General features: G+C 50.2%; 1 protein-coding gene across 3 annotated transcripts in view; it reads right to left on the bottom strand.

Annotated features, from left to right (window-relative positions):
- The window catches only part of TRIM66 (tripartite motif containing 66), a 59362-nt gene that overhangs the window by 6371 nt on the left and 33101 nt on the right, over positions 1-19890 (bottom strand). For all 3 annotated transcript variants that reach the window (XM_081798624.1, XM_031017210.2, XM_081798625.1), the window contains 10 exons: positions 18792-19693; positions 17277-17438; positions 5807-6328; positions 5454-5646; positions 2943-3003; positions 2350-2524; positions 1785-2074; positions 1153-1279; positions 711-785; positions 187-339 (listed from right to left, as the gene is read on the bottom strand). In XM_081798624.1, the coding sequence (XP_081654750.1) occupies positions 187-339; positions 711-785; positions 1153-1279; positions 1785-2074; positions 2350-2524; positions 2943-3003; positions 5454-5646; positions 5807-6328; positions 17277-17438; positions 18792-19693 (2660 nt within the window). The remainder of the gene's footprint in view (positions 1-186; positions 340-710; positions 786-1152; positions 1280-1784; positions 2075-2349; positions 2525-2942; positions 3004-5453; positions 5647-5806; positions 6329-17276; positions 17439-18791; positions 19694-19890) is intronic.

Below are 19890 nucleotides of genomic sequence, written 5' to 3'. Positions count from 1 at the left end.
CTTCCTCCTGAGTTCATGCTGAGACCCAAGTGCAGGAGAGCGCTCATTAACACTCACTACGGGGAGCCCCACAAAGTCTGTTCCCAGGTCCTCATGGCAACTCAGGACCAAACCTGATATCCCCATCCAGCCAGGAGTCTTGGGGTCCCTGGGAAATAGGGGAGAGGGAAAACAGGCAAGACATACATAATTAAACTTCGCACAGTTCCAGAACATGAGGCGGACGTCGGACACCACCTCCTCCGGGGTGGTGTAGTGAGCTGGGTCCTTCTTTTGCAGCTTCCTCCGGATGATCGACAGGTCCATGGGCCTCTTGATAATCTGGTAGTAATGCCGGGCCTCGGGGGAGGAAAGAAGGGGAAGCCAAGCAGGAAGAGAGAAAAAGTGGAGGTACAGATAAGAAGGAGGGAAAGATGGAGAATGAGGTAGAACAGAAGTGAAAGAACACAAGAAAGGGAACGGCAGCAAGAAGAAAAGTGGAGAGAGAAGACAAAGGGAAGGGGAAAAGGAGGACTGGCTCACTGTCCAGTCAGGTGTGGCGCAGCGGCCGTGGGGTTGGGGGGCTGTGGTGGCCACAGCGGGGTCCGCTAGCCCAGGCACGAATTAACCCGACTTGCAGTGGCCATGTGCTGAGCCCGCCCCGGGTACCCCTGGGACCCGCCCCAGGCCCAGGACCTCGGGAGCCGGCAGAAACGGGCGGCCCTCCTTACCAGCGGGCTAACGGGCTCGTGGAAGGGCAGGCTGAGGCTATTGCAGCACAAGGACAGGACCAGCTTTTCACACTTCTGCAGAAACCAGAAGGCAGCAGGTTACTTTGCCCCGGCCCCACCTCAAGAAGGACTGAAGAGAGTGACCCCAGAAACTCCAGCAGGGTCTGCTCTGTCCCGCAGGGCATGGGCCCCCACCAGAGGAAAACATTTGGCAGGAGGGGGTTCCCTGCAAACACCCACAGGCCAGGCTGTCAGCATTGCTCAGCAGAGTCGCTCATGCTCTAAGGCAAAAGACAAATACCTCCGAGTATTTATGACCCATACCTTCCACTCATATGTCCTACTCATGGAGAGGCTTCCCATCGCCTCAGAAAGGCCTCAGCTGCTGGCATAGGGAGGCTGCCACAGGCAGGAAACATTGTCCCCAGAGACCCCTCCCTACCTTCTGGTCACAGACGCTCAGGCCAGGGGTGGCCCGCATCCCAGGCTGGCAATAGCGGGCATTCTCACAGTCGTATTCCATCTCGGGCTGGGTCAGGCTGCGGCACAAGGTACACACCCAATCTCCCCTGCAGAGGCAGGTGAGGCCCAGTGAGGCCTCAGCACATGGCCCAGAGCCACCTCCCCTGTCCCTCTGCTCCAAGATACCCGGGGCAGCGGGGAGGGGTGGGGGGGTGGGGGTGGGGGGTGGCGGCGGAGGCGCAGTGGCTTGGGATACTCCGTCCCTAGCCCTGCCCTGTAAGGAATGGCTTCCTAACCACCAGCTTGAAAGAAATTCAGTAACTCGGGATGGGGTGAATCCAGAAAATCACAGGACTCAGCAAGGGGCTGCGACTGGAGTATGGGGACAAATCTGTGTGTGTAGGAGGAAGCTGGGAACAGAGGAAGAAAGGAAGCCACTCAAATCTCAAACATTGCCTGTCGGTGCGCACAAGGCACAAAGCAGTGGGGCCACTGACTCCCAGCCTGCAGTTCACAGGGGCCCAGACCGGGCAGGAAGCCCAGCCCAGGGAGCTGCGCGGGCCTGGGAGAGGCCTCCTGGAAAAGCGCCCTGCGAGGACCCTCACGGCTCACCCCGGGAAGCCGAGCAAGGCTGGCAGGTGGCAGGAGAGGTGGAACACTTTGGGGCAGCGATCACAGCACAGCAACTCCCCCCCATTGAGGCACACGGCGCAGAAGTCCTCGTTCTCTATGGGTACTGGGGGCCCCTTCTTGGCTCCAGGGGTCCGAGGAATGAGTCTTTGTTCCTCAGGAGATGCGCCTTCCGCCCCTGGGGGCTGCTGCCCAGCCAGAGAAGTGACAGTGACCTTTCTTCCCCCCAGACTTGGGGCCTGGACGGCATTAGGCAGGTTGTTCTGGCTGACCTTGGAGAAGAAGGGAGTCGGCAGTCAGAGCACAGCACCAACAAGTTGTGGAGGGTGGGAGAGGATGGACTCACCAGGCCCCCGGGCCAGCCGAGCCCCAGGAACGCTGGGACAGCCCCCTCACAGCCAGGGGTAAGTCTGGCCAGGCTGCAGCCCCACGCAGACCAGACTCGGGACAGGGCCAGCACCAGAGCCGGAATTCTGACAGAGGCAGAGAGAGAAGAGGGGCTTCCAGGGTGGGCCAAGTTCAAGGACAAGACAGAGCAGAGTGGTACCTTAATGGACATGCTGGAGGACTCAGTGCCGCACTCAATGATCAGCAGGAAGCTCCCATCCTGCTCATTCTTCTGGGGCTTCAACTTGAACACCGGCATCTCTCCTGAGGAGGCCGCACAGATCTTGAGCCGCTCCAGCCGCACGTAGGGAATCTTAGGCTCACTACTGAAGGGCCTGTGGCAAGAGAGACACCTCTGGGTCTCTGGAGGAGCCTCCTCTGACCCCAGCCTCTAAGTCAGCTCCTCCAAGATCCCACATGCCGCTACTCCAGATCGCAGTCCCACCCTGTGCTGGCCCACGTTTCACTCTCCTGCCCCAGGGGAGCGCTTTGCTCAAAGAAAGGGGAATTCCTAAAGAGGGAGGACCTCACACAGAGTACATGCCCCCTGCTGCAGGAGCCAGGATACCCTCCCACCAGATCCCAGACTCCCAACCACACAGATCCTACTCGAGCGTCTGGGAGTTGAAGAAGATGGTTGCAGGTAAACTTCTGCTTCTAGTTAAGTCATCAAGGATGCCGACTTCCTGTGCCAACCTCCCAGGACATGAAGTTGGAGGGTGAGAGAGGGAGATTGGGCCAAGAGCCTGTTACCTGATACTCTGGTTCTCTTTTGCATCCAGCTCCAGGGCTCCTTGCTCAAAACTCTCATGCTCTAAGGCAAAAGACAAATACCTGTGTACATTTATGACCCATACCTTCCACTCATATGTCCTACTCATACCGTTGGCCACACACCTGTCACACAATTGTTACCCACACTGTAATCATTCGTAATGGTGGCATCCTACCACGGCTCTCCTTCCTGAGAGGGGAAGAAGGTCACCTTCTTTTAAAAAGACAAACAGGGACACCTGGGTGGCTCAGTCGGTTAAGCATCCGACTCTTGGTTTTGGCTCCCGTCATGATCCCAGGGTCCTGGGATTGAGCCCCACGTCAGGCTCCACGCTCAGTGGGGAGTCTGCTTGGGATTCTCTATTTCCCTTTCCTCTGCCCTTCCCCCCCACACGCTCTCTCTCTCAAATAAATAAATAAAATATTTAAAAAGACAAACAGAGGGGTCTCTGGGTGGCTCAGATGGTTAAGCATCTGTCTTTGGCTCAGGTCATGATCTCTGGGTCCTGGGATCGAGCCCACGTTTGGCTCCCTGCTCAGTGGGGAGCCTGCTTCTTCCTCTCCCCTACCACCTCCCTCCCTTACTTGTGCTCTTTCTCTCTTTCAAATGGGAATAAATAAAATCTTTAAAAATAAATAAATAAATAAAAAGAAAAACAGATATGGGGTGCCTGGCTGGCTCAGTCTGAAGAACATGCGACTCTTGATCTCTGGGTTGTGAGTTCAAGCCCCATGTTGGATGTAGAGATTACTTAAATAAATAAAACTTAAAAAATATTTAAGAAGTTGGGCGCCTGGGTGGCTCAGTCGGTTGAGCGACTGCCTTCGGCTCAGGTCATGATCCCAGGGTCCTGGGATCGAGTCCCACATCGGGCTCCCTGCTCTGCGGGGAGCCTGCTTCTCCCTCTCCCACTCCCCCTGCTTGTGTTCCCTCTCTCGCTGTGTCTCTCTCTGTCAAATAAATAAATAAAATCTTAAAAAAATATATTTAAGAAGTTAAAAAGTTAAAAATAAATTTTATTTTATTTTATTTATTTTTTTTAGAGATTTATTTATTTATTTGAGAGAGCGAGAATGAGAGAGAGTACATCAGAGTGGGGAGGGTCAGAGGGAGAAGCAGGCTCCTCGCTGAGCAGGGAGCCCGATGTGGGACTCGATCCCGGGACTCCAGGATCATGACCTGAGCCGAAGGCAGTTGCTTAACCAACTGAGCCACCCAGGCGCCCCTAAAAATAAATTTTAAAAAAACAAACAGATAATACTCAGAGGCTATCTAGGGATGAGTATTGGGTCAGGTGCTGAGGGGCCAGCTTCTCATCTTCAAATTAGTTCAGAAATCTCTTGTTCTCCATATACTGGTGTTACCTGCTCTCAGCTGTCATTCTGTCCAGCCTCTGCATTTTCAGCCCAGTGCTGGGATTTTAGTACTGCCTGAGAGTCTAGTTCATACTCCATAGGCAAAAGGTTCCCTGCAGCCCTGCCCTGAGTGGTGCAGTGGAGCCTGTGTAGATGGGCAGGAGGCGGTGTGCGGAGGAAGGAGGGAACTAGCATTGACCAAGCACCCACTCGGCACCGGCACTGTCCTAGGCACTTTCCATGGGCAAGCCAGGTCCAAAACATTTAATTGCTTAAAATTTAGGGTCCCATTACTATGCAGTTAATAAGAACCAATCATTGTTCAGTTGGTCTTTCAGTCAGTGCGAAAAAACAAGGAGAAAAATTATTTCCTTTTCGTTTATTAAAGGTATAGGAAATAGAGTGGTCATTACGGACTAAATACGTATCATACACTAAACAGAACAAGTCCCAAATCCTCACTCAGTGGTTGCTTTCAAACTCCCTGACGAGCCCTCGCCTACGACAGAAGAAAGGAAGCCCCATTTGAGGAGGTGGTGTGGGTAGCTGAGAAGAGAATCAGAGCCAGGGTCCACTGGTCCAAATTCCCTTTACTCTGGGGCACAACACAAATCCAAAGGACTGCCGGGCGCGAGGCAAAGCAAGGCCAATTCTCGTTACTACTAGCAAGTGATCTCACTGTAGTTATTTGTCCCGGTGGTCTATGAAGTAGCTATGATTAGCCCCATCTACAGAGAAGGAAACCAGCTCAGAAAGGTCAAACATAAAAAGACAGAACTGGTTTTCTAAGTGACATATACCTGACTCCAAAGTCAGATACGCTCTTTTCCCTAAAATATTTTGCCAAGGCTAGCCCTTCTGAGATGAGTGCTTCCTGCTTCCCCCGCCTCTGACCCAGACCTCCAGAACTCTTTGCATGGAAATGTTACATGAGGCTAAGTCCCGGCCACAGTGAGGGAAACAGAAGAGGTCCCAGTAAGTCAGTTCTGGAGGGAAGAAGTGAACTGAGCCTGAGAGAAACGCTGCTCCCGCCTGCCCCGAGCCTGCCTCCTGACCTGCATCTGACCCGGCAGTGCTGAGCTCACGTCTGTGGCCAGCACGGGTGACAGGCTGCTCCGCTGACCTGTGCCTCACCTTTTGGGTTCTGGTACTGCTGCAGAGCCATGGATGTGCTGACCGCTGGCGCCAGTGGAGGTTTCTTCACACAGAGGTTAATTGGCTCCTCCAGTTCTGCAGGCATAGCCACATCCTTGGAAACCTCCAGACCCGGGGTTGTGGGGTCTTGTCCCAGAGAGTCAGTGAAGCGGGTAGAATCCTCACTTTCCATCTTTCAAAAGCGAAAGGCCAACCAGAATCAAAGAAATCAAGCGGCTTTGCTGTTAGTAGTCATAGAGCTATGAAGCTAAGGCCAGGATAAGCCCTTCAGGGGCCACCCTGTGGCCCAGTGATGAGCAGAGGCAGTTGAATGTCATTTCCCCGGGACTTACCTTACACAGGGCATTCCCAAGAGAGGGGTCAGCCCCATCTGCAGGGCACAGGCTCCCTCCAGCTCGGCCAGAGCCTGGACTGCAGCTGGAACCACTTTCCGGTTGCATGTCAGCTGCTGGAGGCATGCTCTGCAGAGGACAAGTCGCCAGACTCGGCACAGTCTGGGTGAGACCGGACATCGGGTTGGGCCTGGCCGGCAAGTGATTACTTCCTAGGCTTGGGATGGCCTGGGAGGAATCACTCATCAGACCGGGCATGGGCTGGGGCACGCTGCGTACGAGGCTGGGTATGGTCTGCAGATGACTGACTGTCAGGCTGGGCATAGCCTGGTTTTGACCGCTCATCAGGCCGGACACAGTTGTGGGTGTGCCGCTCAGCAGGCTTGGGACCATGTGGGAAGGGGCAGCAGTCAGGCTGCTCACGCTCTGGATCTGTGGCTCTAGGGTCCTTGCCAGCCTGGTAGATGACAGCTCCATCTCCAGCGTGTTGGAAAAGCCCATGATGCTCACTGAAGTGGAATGCTGCAGGAAGGAACACAGGGCAGAGTCAGGCTTTTGGCAGGGGATGGGGGAGGGGTTGAGAGATGCAGCCCGAGAGAGCTCCCATGCTCAGATTTCACTCTGGCCTCAGAGTCTAGGAGCTGCAGGGAACTCAGACGACACATGAAGTCCTATTCCCACTCCCCTATGCCAAGGAGGCTGCTGGGCTCTGACAGAGAGGCGGACACAGACTGAGGACACTCATGTGCATGTGTGTTTGTGAGACAGAGACGAAACTGTGGGAGAGTGACCACACACACACACACACACACACACACACACAGAGCCACCATCAGCCCACACGCCTCACCCCCTATCCAGTACCTAGGCAAAGGATCAGACTGTGGGACTGCCCTCCAACTTCACATTCCCCTCTGACTAAACCACTAGTGCTTTCTCATCCCTTCAGGCATTCCTGCGGGCTAGTTTCTGCTACATAAAAATGGAAGGAAGTCCAGAAGGCTCAAACTCTGATCTGCCTCAGGCCTTCTCTAAGGTAATGCCAAGGCCCGAGGGGACCCAATCAGTCCTGGGGAACCTGGGCCAACTCGGCCCTTTTCACAGGCCTGTTCAGATCAACTCCAGAACCATTAGCATTAAGGGAAGGCTTTGACCTAGAGATATGAAAGTCTTTCCTAGCCCCACTCGATCTGCCAAAGACCTTCTAACCGGAGGCAGAGAACATCAGAGCAGCTAGGTCTTAATATAACCCAGTCCAGACAATCACTGGATTAGGCCATAACTTCCCAACCCCAAGAATTACTTTCTCCTGTCTAACTGCTTGGTGATGTAGGGAGAAGAGACTTAAAGGTTCACGAAGAGAAGTTAAGACATACAGATTTCTGCACTGGATGCACTCTGTTTCTCAGATTGGAGAAATATATTTGATGGAGGGGGGACAGTGAGAGACTGGTTCTAAATGTAACCTTTAGGAATTTAGAAGTTTGATATCCCTGCCTTTTTTTTTTAAGACTAAAGATAGAACAATTTGACATCTTTTGAAAGTCAAAGGGGAAACAGAGTAAACCTCTCTAAGCTTCCAAAATCAGTGTCTTCAGCCTTTCCCTATGAGTAACATATTCAAATTTCCACAGGAAAGTAAATACTTCAAATATCTTCTCAAGTTTCACTATAAAATTAGCAAAGCCATTTAATGGTGAAGAAAAGGCTGTCCTCACCTCAGTGAATGTCACTCCTAGTCACCCAGTTCAAGTCAGATGCTAGGAGGGGAAGCATTAGTGGGGCATCCCTCCTCCCTCACCCAAGCTAATTCCAAACCTCATCAGTTCTACCCCTTAAACAATTCACACATCTTCCCACTAATTCCTCTCTCTACTGCTGGTGCCCAAGCCTGGGTTACACTCCCGTATTTTCCCAGACTACAGGAGTAGCCTCCTCAGTGGAGAAATATTTTCAAAACACAAATCTGACCACATCATTCCTTTGCATGAAGCCCCACAGTGCACTCCACCGTTCTTACGACAACTGTGAAAAAGACCGCCCATCCCCTGTCCTACTCACACAACAACCCTCCCATTCTCTGAGCTCCAGCCACTCAGACATTTTTTTCAAACCCTGAAACATGCCAAGCTCTCCTTTCACCTACAACCTTCATCCCCTTCAAACAGACTGCTTCCCCTCCATGGAACATTCTCCTATCCCTGCCCCTGTACCACTTACATCCTTCTAAACTCAGCTCACCTCTGATTTTTTTGTATCAAAGCCTCTTTTCATTCTGTGGCCCAGACCCCATTCCTCCCTTTTACATTCTTTTAACTCCTTTTTTTTTTTTTTTTGCTGTATTTTAATAGTTGTGAGACCATTTGATGGATCTCTATTTTCCCCATAAATTATAAACTCCACTAGGGCATGGATTTTACCTATTTTGTTACCCACTGTATTTCTAAATCCAGGAGCAGTGCCTGGCTGAATAAATGAATTCATGAGCTGCTTAAAATTAAAAAAAAAAAAAACCACACAACAAAAATGTGTGACTGTTCTACAAATCTTAAACTAAATAAATAGCAGCTTTGTTCTATTAACAACGGGGTCTTACGTATTATTGAGCACTTATTACATGCAAGGAAATTTGCTAAGTGTCTTAGGTACATTTCCTCACTGAATCCTCATCACAAATGTTAAAGGGTGGTTGTGAAGGTGACAAGAATGAATCCAGGTAAAGGTTTAGGACACTGTCTGCCACATGGCAGGTACTCAGTGACCCCCAGCTACTGCTGCTGCCCCCCAGTGTCGTGACTGTTAGTGTTGTTCTTGTGGCCCGAACTCAGTAAGGCATCTGAAGTTTTTTATGTAATTGAACACATCACTTTGTAAATTTCCATTTCCCTTTATTTGTGCTCACACATAGAAAGGCAATTGATTTTTGTAGATTGACCTTGTACCCAGAGACCTTGCTGAAGTCGCTCGGGGAATTTCTGTGCACACAAATCATGTCATCGGTGACTAGTTAAGTTTTACTTCTTCCTTTCCCTGCATGTGTTTTTCAGCCTTACTCTGCCAGCTAAGTACGGGAGGACCAGGTCAAATGGAAGTAGTAATAGTAGCCATCCTAGTCTCATTCCTGATCTCAGGGGATCCTTTCAATATTTCACCAACTAAGCATGATATGTGATGTGGGATTTTTACAGGTTAAGAATCCAGATCTCCGGTGCCTACGCCACACTCTTGACTGTGGCCTGTCTGTCTAAGCCCTTCTCTGTATGAACTCCCCCCTCCCACACTCTGCGCTTCAGCCTCTGTCCTTGCCCTCGCCTGCTCTCCTCGACCTTCTCTCTCTTCCTCTCCTGTTTTTTTCTTATCACCTCTTTCTCTTCTCTCCCAATGCTTTTCCCTTATTATTTCACTGTTTTAGTAAAGTTTATATGTTCTATTCTTAATTCTCAATTTTAAAGGCAGACAAGCTAAATATAAATGCCCTTTGTCTCCCCAAAGAAAAGTTTGTTTTTTTCTATGTTCCTTGGTAGTTCAGTAGTGTTCAATAAAAAGGCTCCAATTTGCTCTACAGTCTAAGTCCTAAGATAAGGAATATCAAGGGGAAGGAGGTCTGGGGAGACTACTCAAAGCGAATTGGGTAGATTAAGCATGGAAGAGCTATCTCAGACATGCCGTGACCTGCCTCCCTTGGCATCCCGGCTGTCCTGGTTATATGCTACCACAGCTTTCTAAGATACTATCTTTCCTTATCTACGGACAGGAATGCCGGTAGATGGCTGCAACCCCCTTTTGTAATATATGACAGTCTAATCCTTTGAACTGGTTTCTTTCACCCTTTCCGCATTTGATATGTATACTCCCTGCAGCTCTGGTGGTCATCTCATCTGCCAATGACATAGATGACTCTATGAGATTCTTGGTGCCAAGCATGAAGGGCACCCAGGTCTACCTGGGACAATTCCAATTGTTCCCATTCCAATAATGGTCAGGTGCTATATGTCACAAAATAGGCACAACATTAAATTCCTACAGACAAAAACTCCCCAGATTAGAGGTATGCTATCTCCACCTCTATCTCCAGATTAGAGGCATGATATCTTTGTAGGATATCAACTCCCTTGTCCTGATTACTTATTGCATATCATGAAGTGTGACGTAATACAATGATAGAGGAGGGCATGCAGACTGAGCCATGGAAGAACTATGGAAATTCTATCGCAGTTTATTTTGAGCTGGGCCTGCTGAACCTGCTCCTATAACACCCAGCACACAGCACAGGGTCAATAATATGTCCTAAGATACTGCAGACTAGACTAGTCTTCCTCATGTCCACATCCACAGCCAACATCCAGGAGACCAAGGCTATCAGGAGGTGGGAGGAAGCTCTGGTAGTGGTAAAAAGAACCTGAGAAATATCCATGGGAGAAGTCTGAGAAGGATCTCAGAGAAAATGCAAGGAAAGTGCCAGCCCCACCCTATTTCTACAGGTTATACAAATACAGTGGCATTTCTTGAACATAGGTACACTGTGTGTTGGTATTTTTGATACTTCATTTGGCTCTCTGGAGTGAAGAGGTACAAAATACAAAAAGTAAAGGAACTATTTCTTGTGCAGGAAGAAAGAGAGGATCGAGAACCTCCATCCTACCCTGCTGCCAGGGATACCAGGTGAGTAGGGAGAAGGGGAGGGCCAAATTTCAGGGCTCGGAAAGGAGGCTGGGTCTCCAGGGACTGGAAGGAAGGACGGGGCTTCTTGAGAGCATGCCAGGCTTGGGAACATGGCCGCACTTGACATCTGGTGCCGCACACACAGGAGGAGCTCATCAGTCCATGGAGATGATGCTGCCTGCCCTCTCTAGCACCCACGATTGTTCAGAGGTCAAATGAGAGGAGGCAAAATGATATGGCCAGGTGTAAGGTCTGTATAGGCAACCACTTCCAAGTTGTCAGCTACATAACAGACACCTTGCCTTCTTCACATACAAAACCTACAGATTTCATGAGGGAAAAATATGTATTTTGAAGTTTGCAAGTGAAAATAAACTATTTTCTCGTTCAGGGGAGGAAGAGAAGTCAAAAATGCCAAAAACATTCACTCCGATAATCAGCTCAGGTCATCGCTGTGGTACGAGGGGAGCTGCCCTGAGCCTCCTCACTTGCATCTCCTTACTTGCTCCTAATTTTCTCTCCTTTCCCCGTACTTGTATGTTCCTATCTCTGTCCCTTTCCTCTTCTTGTTTTTCTTCCTTGATCGCTGTTTGCCACCTGCCTGACCTGTGACCTGTCTGAACCACCTGCCTCCATACGTTGCCTGACCTGTGACCTACCTGAACCACCAGACCTTCAACCTCTTCTACTAGTCATTATGCAGTTCTTCACCCACCTAGCCTGTCTTCTGTTTGACCTCTGCTCTTCTACCTGCCGCCTCCCTCCCCACCCTCACCATTCAGATCGTGTTCTGGAAGTCAATGTGCTTACATTATTGAGATGATTGGTACATGGTGTTGTCAAAATTCAGAGAAAGCACTGTTCCTTCATTCAACAGAAAAGGAAACTGAGACACAGAGTGATGACACAGATTTCCCAAGCTTATACAGGCCCAAGACTAGGAATCTGGGCCCAGCCTTAAAAATCTACTGGCTGGTCTTGATTTTGTGTCATTAGCCAGAAAGCTAGTAGTCTAGTAAGACATGAAAGAGAAGTCAATAAACAGACACTTAATGCACATGCCCTGAGTTTAATATAAATTCCAGGTTCTTACAGCAAGATAATATTGCTGGGGATAAAGTAGCACAAATAGGGTGGTGTTCCACAGAAATTAATTTTCCAAATATCTGAAACATACCTCTTTCAGTAAAAAATGCAATTGGCTTTAAAATATCTTGAATAGGAGTACTTCGAAAACTTTACACACCATCTTGTCATAATAGAGTACATGGAGCCTCATGAGACCATTCCTTAGTGACATAAAGGAACTTGGATGGACCTCTATCACTGGAGTGGGCTGTAGTTCAGTGATGCTTTAAGGCCTGTAGGGCTGAGCCTGTACTTTCACCGAATGACCTCCCAATGTGGCACTTGTCCAGGTGATGTTTCCTGTCTTCTCCCTTGTCATTAGCTGCATTACAGAAGTCCTGACTTCTTGCTTCTACTCTGCTTACTGCTCTAATGTAGGAAAATGAAAATTTCCAGAGGAAACTATATAACTAAGCTTGCGGTCAAGACCTCTGACTAGACACCTGAGCATGGACTTATGATCTTATGCCGAATAGAATGTGTGGGCTTTGTGACTTCTGTTCTCATTGCTGCTCTGAAGCTTCGCCTGCTCACTTCTGATTTTAGGATTTTGCCCCAGTAGATAGAATTGTCACAGACTGACCACCCTGTAAACATACAGAGAAGAAGGGAGCAATGACTTGGAAACTGTGTCTTGGAAACACAGAAGGCCTTCACTCTGGTTGAAGGAAACAGATAAGGAGACAAGGATTGAGGTAAACAGATTTGTGAATTAAATCTTGGAATATTTGAGTGTTTCGACAGCTTCAGATCAGGTAGACTGGCTGAACATTAGTAGATCTTCAAACAACTGAATCAGATACCTGAGGAAAGAACTAACTTTCCTAGCAGGTGGTTTCACGAGTTGGTTTTTAATAGCAAAGTTGTTGTTCTTAATGACAGTGAGCACTCTCCCCAGCTGAATGAAAAGCTCTTGTACAAATTAAGGCTATTCCTGTGGATGCAACTATGGTAATATATGCTAACTGACCAGAGTCAAATGGGAAAATATTCATGGGTGGTGAAGAGAGAAAAACTGAAGGGTGCCCAGCACCCTGATGATTCAGGGAAGACAGAAAAAGCAAAGAGGATCCCAGAGTCTGAGGGGGAAGGAAGAGAAAAGAATGAGTGGAACCCTCAAAACCCAAGCCTTGGAGACCTAGGAGAATGAGACCAGAGATATTTTTGGCCAGGCCAGTGTAAGGAAATTTAGGGCCCAGGAACAAGGACCTGTTTTCTCATGGACCAGGAGACCTTGACAAAGATCTTGGATTTGGTGAAATGAGTGAGTGAAATGAGGCTAGAACTGAGGAAAGAGCCTAGTTCCTAGAGGCTGTAAAATTCAGGGAGCCAGACCTGGGGAATACTTGGCTGGCCTCTGAACAGGACAGAGCAGATCTCTATACAGTTCTGCAACTGCTGACCAGAACCCAGGCTGTGCCCTAAGAAAGCCTCCTGAGGCCTGGGAGGGTTCTGAGCAAGCTCTGCTGTTGAGGCCAGGCTTTGAGGGAATGATCATTGCTGGAGTTGAGAAGCCATGATTTGGCCCACAGATGTGGATCTGGAGACTGTGAAGGCAGGACACCCTGTATTTCCTTACATAAGCCGGGATTTAGAGCATGAGTTTAAACAAGATACTTCCCATCTCTGGGCTTCAATTTCCTCCTCCACAGGTTAATGTACCTCTGAGTTATAAGAATCAGATTACGAGCTCAGGCATCAGAGTGCTTTGGTAATGATGTGAATGCTCTTCGTGTGAGTCATTATCCCATCCTCTTCTGCATCACTCTTACTAACATGGACCACAGGAATGCCTACTGCTTAGGCACCATTTGCTAAAAATACATCTCAGACTCCTCTGAAGCCATAAGCAGTATTCTGGTGGTCTCTCAGTCCCCTGTGGGGGATGTGGACCACATGTGAGCAGAAGAGAGGTCCCCCTCGCAGCTGAATTAGGGCTCGGACAGCTCTCTGTGATGCCTACAGCCTTGACTCCACGAAAGCTTTGAGGAAGAGAGTGTGTGTGTTTTTCAGCAGTCGACTTGTTCAGAGGTACAGATGAAGTCGTCAAAATGTCTTCCGGTTTCCACGGGGATGTAAGACCTTCTACGGTCACGCTGTAACCGTGGTCTCTCTTCAGAGTGGCTAAACCAAGATGAGGCAACCACGAGGGCCAGACAGATGTCAAAATTCATTCCAGAACACCCTGCTGAACGCAGGGAAGGTAGTGGGGGAAGCTGCTTCTGAGACTGCAGAGCTCAAGGCACTAGAAAACCCATTCGAAAACTTCCCTATCTCACTTTTCACCAGCAGCTCAGTTAGCACCAACTCGAAAGTACGTGTGCACAGCAGCTGTGCTGTAACCGAAGTCCTCCTCATGGAGATGGAACATCAGTCGGCAGCTCAGAGCGTGAATGAGTCCCTGCAGAACACCCACAGAGGAGCCTGGTGCCGCAGCTTCCTCCGGTCCGTGGCCTTCACACAGACCTCTGACTTCCCCGGTCCTCGCAGGTCAGAACAGGCTCAGGAGTAGGCTGGAGGCTAAAACACTTCGACCAGACAGAGATAACCAGACGAGGCTGGGTCCTAAGCCCTCTCCCTGGCAGGGCCTCAGGCTACTCCAACGAGTGTAAAGAGGAAAATCCAGCAAGTCAGAGGCCAGATGGAGTCCTGGTTCTCCCACTGCAGTGCCCAAGGAGAGGCCATCTAACCTAGCCCCTGGGGCACTGCCACGGTCAGGAATCCATGCTCTGGTCCTAACTGTGCCAATGCTCTGCTGTATAGCTCCTAGGTGGGTCACTTAACCTCTCTGTGTCTCAGTTTCCATATCTTTCAAAGGGGAATATGAAAGTGGCTTCCTCATAGTACTTCTAGGATAAACAAAGAGATAAAATGGAATAATCCATGTAAAAATCTAAGGGAACAGGTAGAAAAATGCTATGCAAAGTATTATCATTCAATGATAAGATGCTCAAAATGTTGTTCGGTGTCCTCAATCATCACGCCCTCCGCCATACCCAATCCCAGCTTCAAGGCAATGAATTCCCTCAAAAAGAAAGCCCTTTTTCTTATTTTAGTAGCTTTGGGTCTAACCAGTACCTCTCTCAGCCAAGCAGACCCAAAGGCTCCTCTGGGCCAGGATGGCAACACTGAGGTTCCTTTTTTGGGGAGTCCAAACCATGAAGAGGCCTATAAAACATCAGGAAAGGGCCAGGCCACCTGTCCCTCTGAACCTCTCCCTGAACCCAGGTTAATAAGGGGCAGGGGCAGCTCAAAAAGAAAAGTTAAGAGCTCCTAGGACCTTCACTAACCCCACCGCCAACTGATAGTCACACAGTCGGGTGGCATCCCCTGATGCTCAGAGAGCCCTGTGGGCCACCGCACGGGCAGCACAGACTCCACGTTTGCACATGGCTCACCTCCTTTCCTCTGTACTGTGTATAAGAACAGAAGCAAGCCCCATTAAAGAAGCAGCGGCATTTTCTGCATGGCTTCTACTACCCCTTGAGCACTGGCAATCCCCGTGTTTCCTTCTGAACTACTGACATCCAGAGCTAGCTACCTTCTGGGCATCTTCTTATGTAGCTTCCACAGGAGAACACCAACAATTCAAATTTAACTTTTTCCTCCCCCCAAATAGGCCCTTCTTCCCATGCTCCCATCTCAGTGAATGGCAACCCAGTGGGCAAGACAGACCTGGGTGTCAAGCCAAAGGACTTTCTCTCCCTCACTTCCTATCACCAATCAGACTCCAAGTCCAAAAGCTCCTGTGATCTGATCTCTTGAAGTCCACGCTTCCTCCTTATACCCATTGTTACAGGTTCCATTCAACCTTTCCTCGTTCCCCTCTGTACTATTTTGGTCTCCCTTCCTACAGCTAAAGTGACCTTTCTAAAATTTAATTCAAACTGTATCCCTCCTTGCTAAGAATTCCTCCCTTCACTCCTCACAACCCCCAAGACTGAATGCTAAGCTCTAGAGCATAATTTACAAGGCCTTCCAAGTACTCTGGTTCCATTCCCATTCCCCAGTCCACCTCATGTTCCCACCAGGCCAAGTTATCTGAAACCCCCCTAAGTGCCCCAGGCTTTCTCTCACTTCTGGGCCTTCCTACTAGCCATTCCCTTTGATTATTTAGTCTAACCCTCTCCCTCATCCCCCTTCAGTAGCCTAACTTCTTCATACCTCAGCTTAAAATCATGCATGTCCCCTAGGAAGTCCTCTGTGAACAGTTTTTCCAGTGTTATGTGCTCCTTCTCTACACCCCAGTGACTATCCCAGCACTTTATCACATTTATTGTTGTTGCTTATTTAACTGTCTCTCTACTAGTTTGTAACGTCCAATGTGAGACTCTTATTCACTGATATGTGCCTGACAACTAGGAAAACATCTGGCACACACTAGGAGACAAATCTATATTTTTTGAATATTGAGTGAATAAATAACTGGATGGATGGGTAGGTAAGTAGCCCAAGTATAAAAAGTTAAACTCATGAGAGCCACAAAGGGCCCATTTATAGCATCTCTATGGCCTCTAGGCCAAACCGTTTCTGACAGGGCAGGACAGGCCCAGCACAGACCAAAACCCACCAATACCAGAGGCCTAGCCAGATTTCAAGAGCCACCAGGGATTTCCAAGTTACAATTTCATCTTTGCCATCCCTTACTTTTCTGAAGTCTCTTCTCATGTATCACAGGGATAGACTAAGATATACGTGGCGATGGTGCTGGGGGAAACACGGTGAGGGGCAGGTACACAGAACAGCTGTGGAACTGGGGCTGCAGAGCCAGAGCCTTATGCAGGGCTGAGTGTGCAGGCTGAGGGATACCCAACACCTGACACAGCTTCAAGTGCATGGCTAAGAGGAGGCGCCAGGAGGCCCGAGGGTACCAGACCAGAGAAGGCAACAGGATAGTGGAACAGGGCCAAGAAAGACAGGGAGGGCCGAGTGAGGTTCCAGCTAGGAGGATGACAGCGGGGAGGGTGAAGGGCAGGGATAAGGGGAGGACAGCCGACGAGTTGTGGGGTTCTGGCTGATCGCCAGAGTAAACGAACACCTGTAGCAAGCAGGTAAATCGGTGGACAGGAAGGGCTCCAGCAGCTTATCTTCAAGAGCTCTCAGCAGCCCTAGCTGCTCAGCTACCCCCGGAGGACACCCCTGCAGACCACTCACCCGACAAACTCCACTGATGCAAATTCTCAAGCCAATCAACTTTGGGTCATGCAGCCACATAAAATATTTTCCTCATTTTTGTTGCAGAGAAAAAACAGTTCAGTCTTTGGATTCTGACAAACCTTGTTTTAAATAAATGTCAGCCCTCTCATGTACTAGCTATAGGGCCCCAGACCTCAGTTTCCTCAGCTAGAAAATGGGGACAGCCGCCTCACAGAACCGTGAAGCCCCAGGCACCATTCCAGGCACAGTGTAAGTGTGTCATAAATTGGCTTTCTTTCCCCCTTCCATTCTAAACGAAGCCCAGTTGGTCCCGTTTGAAGTGTGCGTGCGGGAGTGGAAATGGGCGTGAAGGAGGACCTACGCTGCTGACTCATTAGGCCAGAAGGCCTGAGTCGGGGCTGTGTAATATCCAGGGATGGAACGGGGACACTCCTTCCCCCACCCAGTCATCCTCATCCAGGCCCCTGGGGTCTTGGCTGGCAGTGGGTCCCTTGCGGTCAGGAAAAGCAGGCTCCATTAGTACCTTTCTCACCACATTTGGAGAGGGGTGCCGGATGGTGCCGTCCAGTGCGGGTGCACCGGGAGCGGTTTCCTCCCCAGGCGCCTGGGGCGAGCTAGCAGCCGTATTCTTGTCAAGAGGGAGAGCTGGCTTTGGGCCTTCCGATGCTGGGGGCTCCTCTGAAGCCTGAAGGAGCAAATAAGAACTTGGGTGGGTTTTCCCGCAAAGAGCAACAACGGCGGCAAAGGCTGATGCCCACCCTGCATTGCCTATTGTCACCAACTACGCATTGTGAACTGCTGGAAAATTTTTCAGAAAGACCCTCTCTTCTAAACTCTTCGTGAGACTACCTCTTAATATGACAGTCTTAGGATAGAACCCAGACCAAGAATTCTGGGCTAACTCTGTCATATTCACCAAAGCAATCCTAACATGTTTGACTTACAGTTCGCCTGTGGTCCTCAATGAACCCTGGACCTTTCTCTGCCATCCTCAGGATGATTTCCTATCTCCTCAAAGGAACTGAGCCTCAGAGGGAGACATTTGAAGCAGGATCTGACATTGTCAGTGCTAAAGCATAAATGGGAGGCCTCATATTTTATAATAAAGTAAAAGTCCACAGAGCTGCTTTGAAGATATAAATGTGATTACAGATTTAAAGGAGACACCATGGGGGGAAAAGTGAGAAAGGATAGGGAGAAGGGGCTAGAATGGGAAACTCTGGAAGAAAAGAAAAGCACGGGTTACGGATGAAGATGTGGAATGCAGCAAAGATCCCAGAGGTACAATCTGCACCTCCTCAATTGGCTCTTAGCGGAAAGAAGAGAGGAGCAGCATTCATCACCCGCCTAGGGAGAGAACGAGGCCTCTCCCACTACAGTCAGCAGACCGGGATCCAAGTCTTGGCTCTGTCACTCAATGTTCTATGATCTCTAGGCAAAATGCTTGCCCTCTCCAACCCTCACTTCTGTGCCTATAAAAAACAGATGGCAATGCCTACCTAACACTGTTGGTCGGATAAATAATACAGTATATACAAAACATACCTAGCTTCGGAGGTTTGAAACAAATTTTAAGTCTATAGCTGCGTGGTGTTAAAAAGATGCGGCCCACTAGTATCTGATGCATACCCTCTCTCCACTCCTTCAGCTCTCCCCTTCCATCTGAGAGTCATACGTTCCCCACAAGGGAAGTGGGAGGTTACAAAGATGAGACAGCCTCCCTTCTGTCCCAGCAGTGGCAGGAGTCTGGCACAGCTCAGAAGTTTCTATGGATGGACAAGGTCCCTAGTGTCCTCTAGGAGGGCAGGGCTAAGCCAGGCTACTCTGGGGAGTACTGAGCCCAGATCTCTGCCGGGACTACTGTGTTTTCGGGAACTTTCCGGAGATGGGCAGTAGAGTCCAGGGAGGACTTGAAATGTGAGTGCTGAGTTCAAGGCCACCCTCAGATGAAGAAACCGTGTTCCCGTGCCACCCCGTGATCGGGGAGGCTGTGTTTGCCGAGACATGTTCCCTGGCCCCAAGCCACCCTGAGGCTCACCTGCACAGCATCCTCTTGGCTCTGGGACTGGACGGGCGCTGGCTGCCTCACAATGTAGTTGATCTGCCCCACAATGGTTTGCTGAAGATGCGGAGGGGATTTGGTCTGGTTCAGTTGTAGGCTGGGCTGTTGAGCCTGAAGGAGAAGCTCCAGGTCCTTCTGCATCTCCTCCAGCTCAAATTTGTGGTGCATTATATCCACGTTCTGGGAACAGGCAGGCCCAGGAGGGCTGCCACGCTGACTCGAAGCCGGCTGCTGGGGCGGAGGTAGAGGTGGCGGCGGCTGCTGGGGTGGAGGTGGCGGAGGGGGCAGGGGGGGCAGCTGCTGCGGCGGCGGCTGCTGGAAGTGGCTGAGCTTCAGCTTCTGGTGGTGGCCGAACTGCACTTGGATAGAGGGGGTCTGCAAGGGGGGCTGGGCATGGGCCCCTTGCTGAACATCCTGCGGGGGCACGATGCACACGGGCTGGGAAGTCAGCTGCGGCCCGAGCCGCTGGGCTGGGTTCTCGTGCTCCCCGGGCGGCTGGCTTTCCAGCCAGGGCTGCATCAGCTTTGGGGGCTGAGGATTGCAAGCCAGCTCCTTCTCCCTGGGCAGCAGGGGAGAGCACTGCAGAGACCCCAGTTGCTGCCGTGCCATCTCAGAGGGCTGCCTGAAGCCGTGGGCTGGGTGTATGCTGGGTGGGGGGACCTGGCCTTTGAGGGAGGGCGAGGCTGGGGAGCAGTGGGAGCAGCACGCAGAGGAGGAACACAGTGCTGGAGACTGGAACTTGTGCGAGGGGTGGCTAAGAGTCTCTTGCGGAGCCACTGGGGACTGGTGGCTTTGATAAAAGGATGACGGTCCCTGTAAGCCTCCATAAGCAGGAGTATCTGCCCGGGACAGCTGTCCACCTTCAGTAGTTATACAGCCTGGAAATTCAGAACAGAGAGTGTTTCCAAAGGTAATCTGCACTTGTTGCCCGCTTGCCGCTTCCTGCTCCTGGGACCAAAGGACATCATCCAATAAACCTGTACCAGGCGCAGAGATTAGCAAATTCAACCCTGATCTCCAAGACTCGGCCTAGAATGCTGCCAGCAATAGAATGAGTGTGGACCTGTGGGGGCCA

This window comes from Leptonychotes weddellii, chromosome 11 (assembly GCF_054177405.1).
Source record: "Leptonychotes weddellii isolate Sample4059 chromosome 11, ASM5417740v2, whole genome shotgun sequence".
In the NCBI taxonomy this organism is placed as follows: Eukaryota; Metazoa; Chordata; class Mammalia; order Carnivora; family Phocidae; genus Leptonychotes; species Leptonychotes weddellii.
Note: the sequence above shows the minus strand (reverse complement) of the source record. Positions and strands in the feature narration are given on the sequence as shown.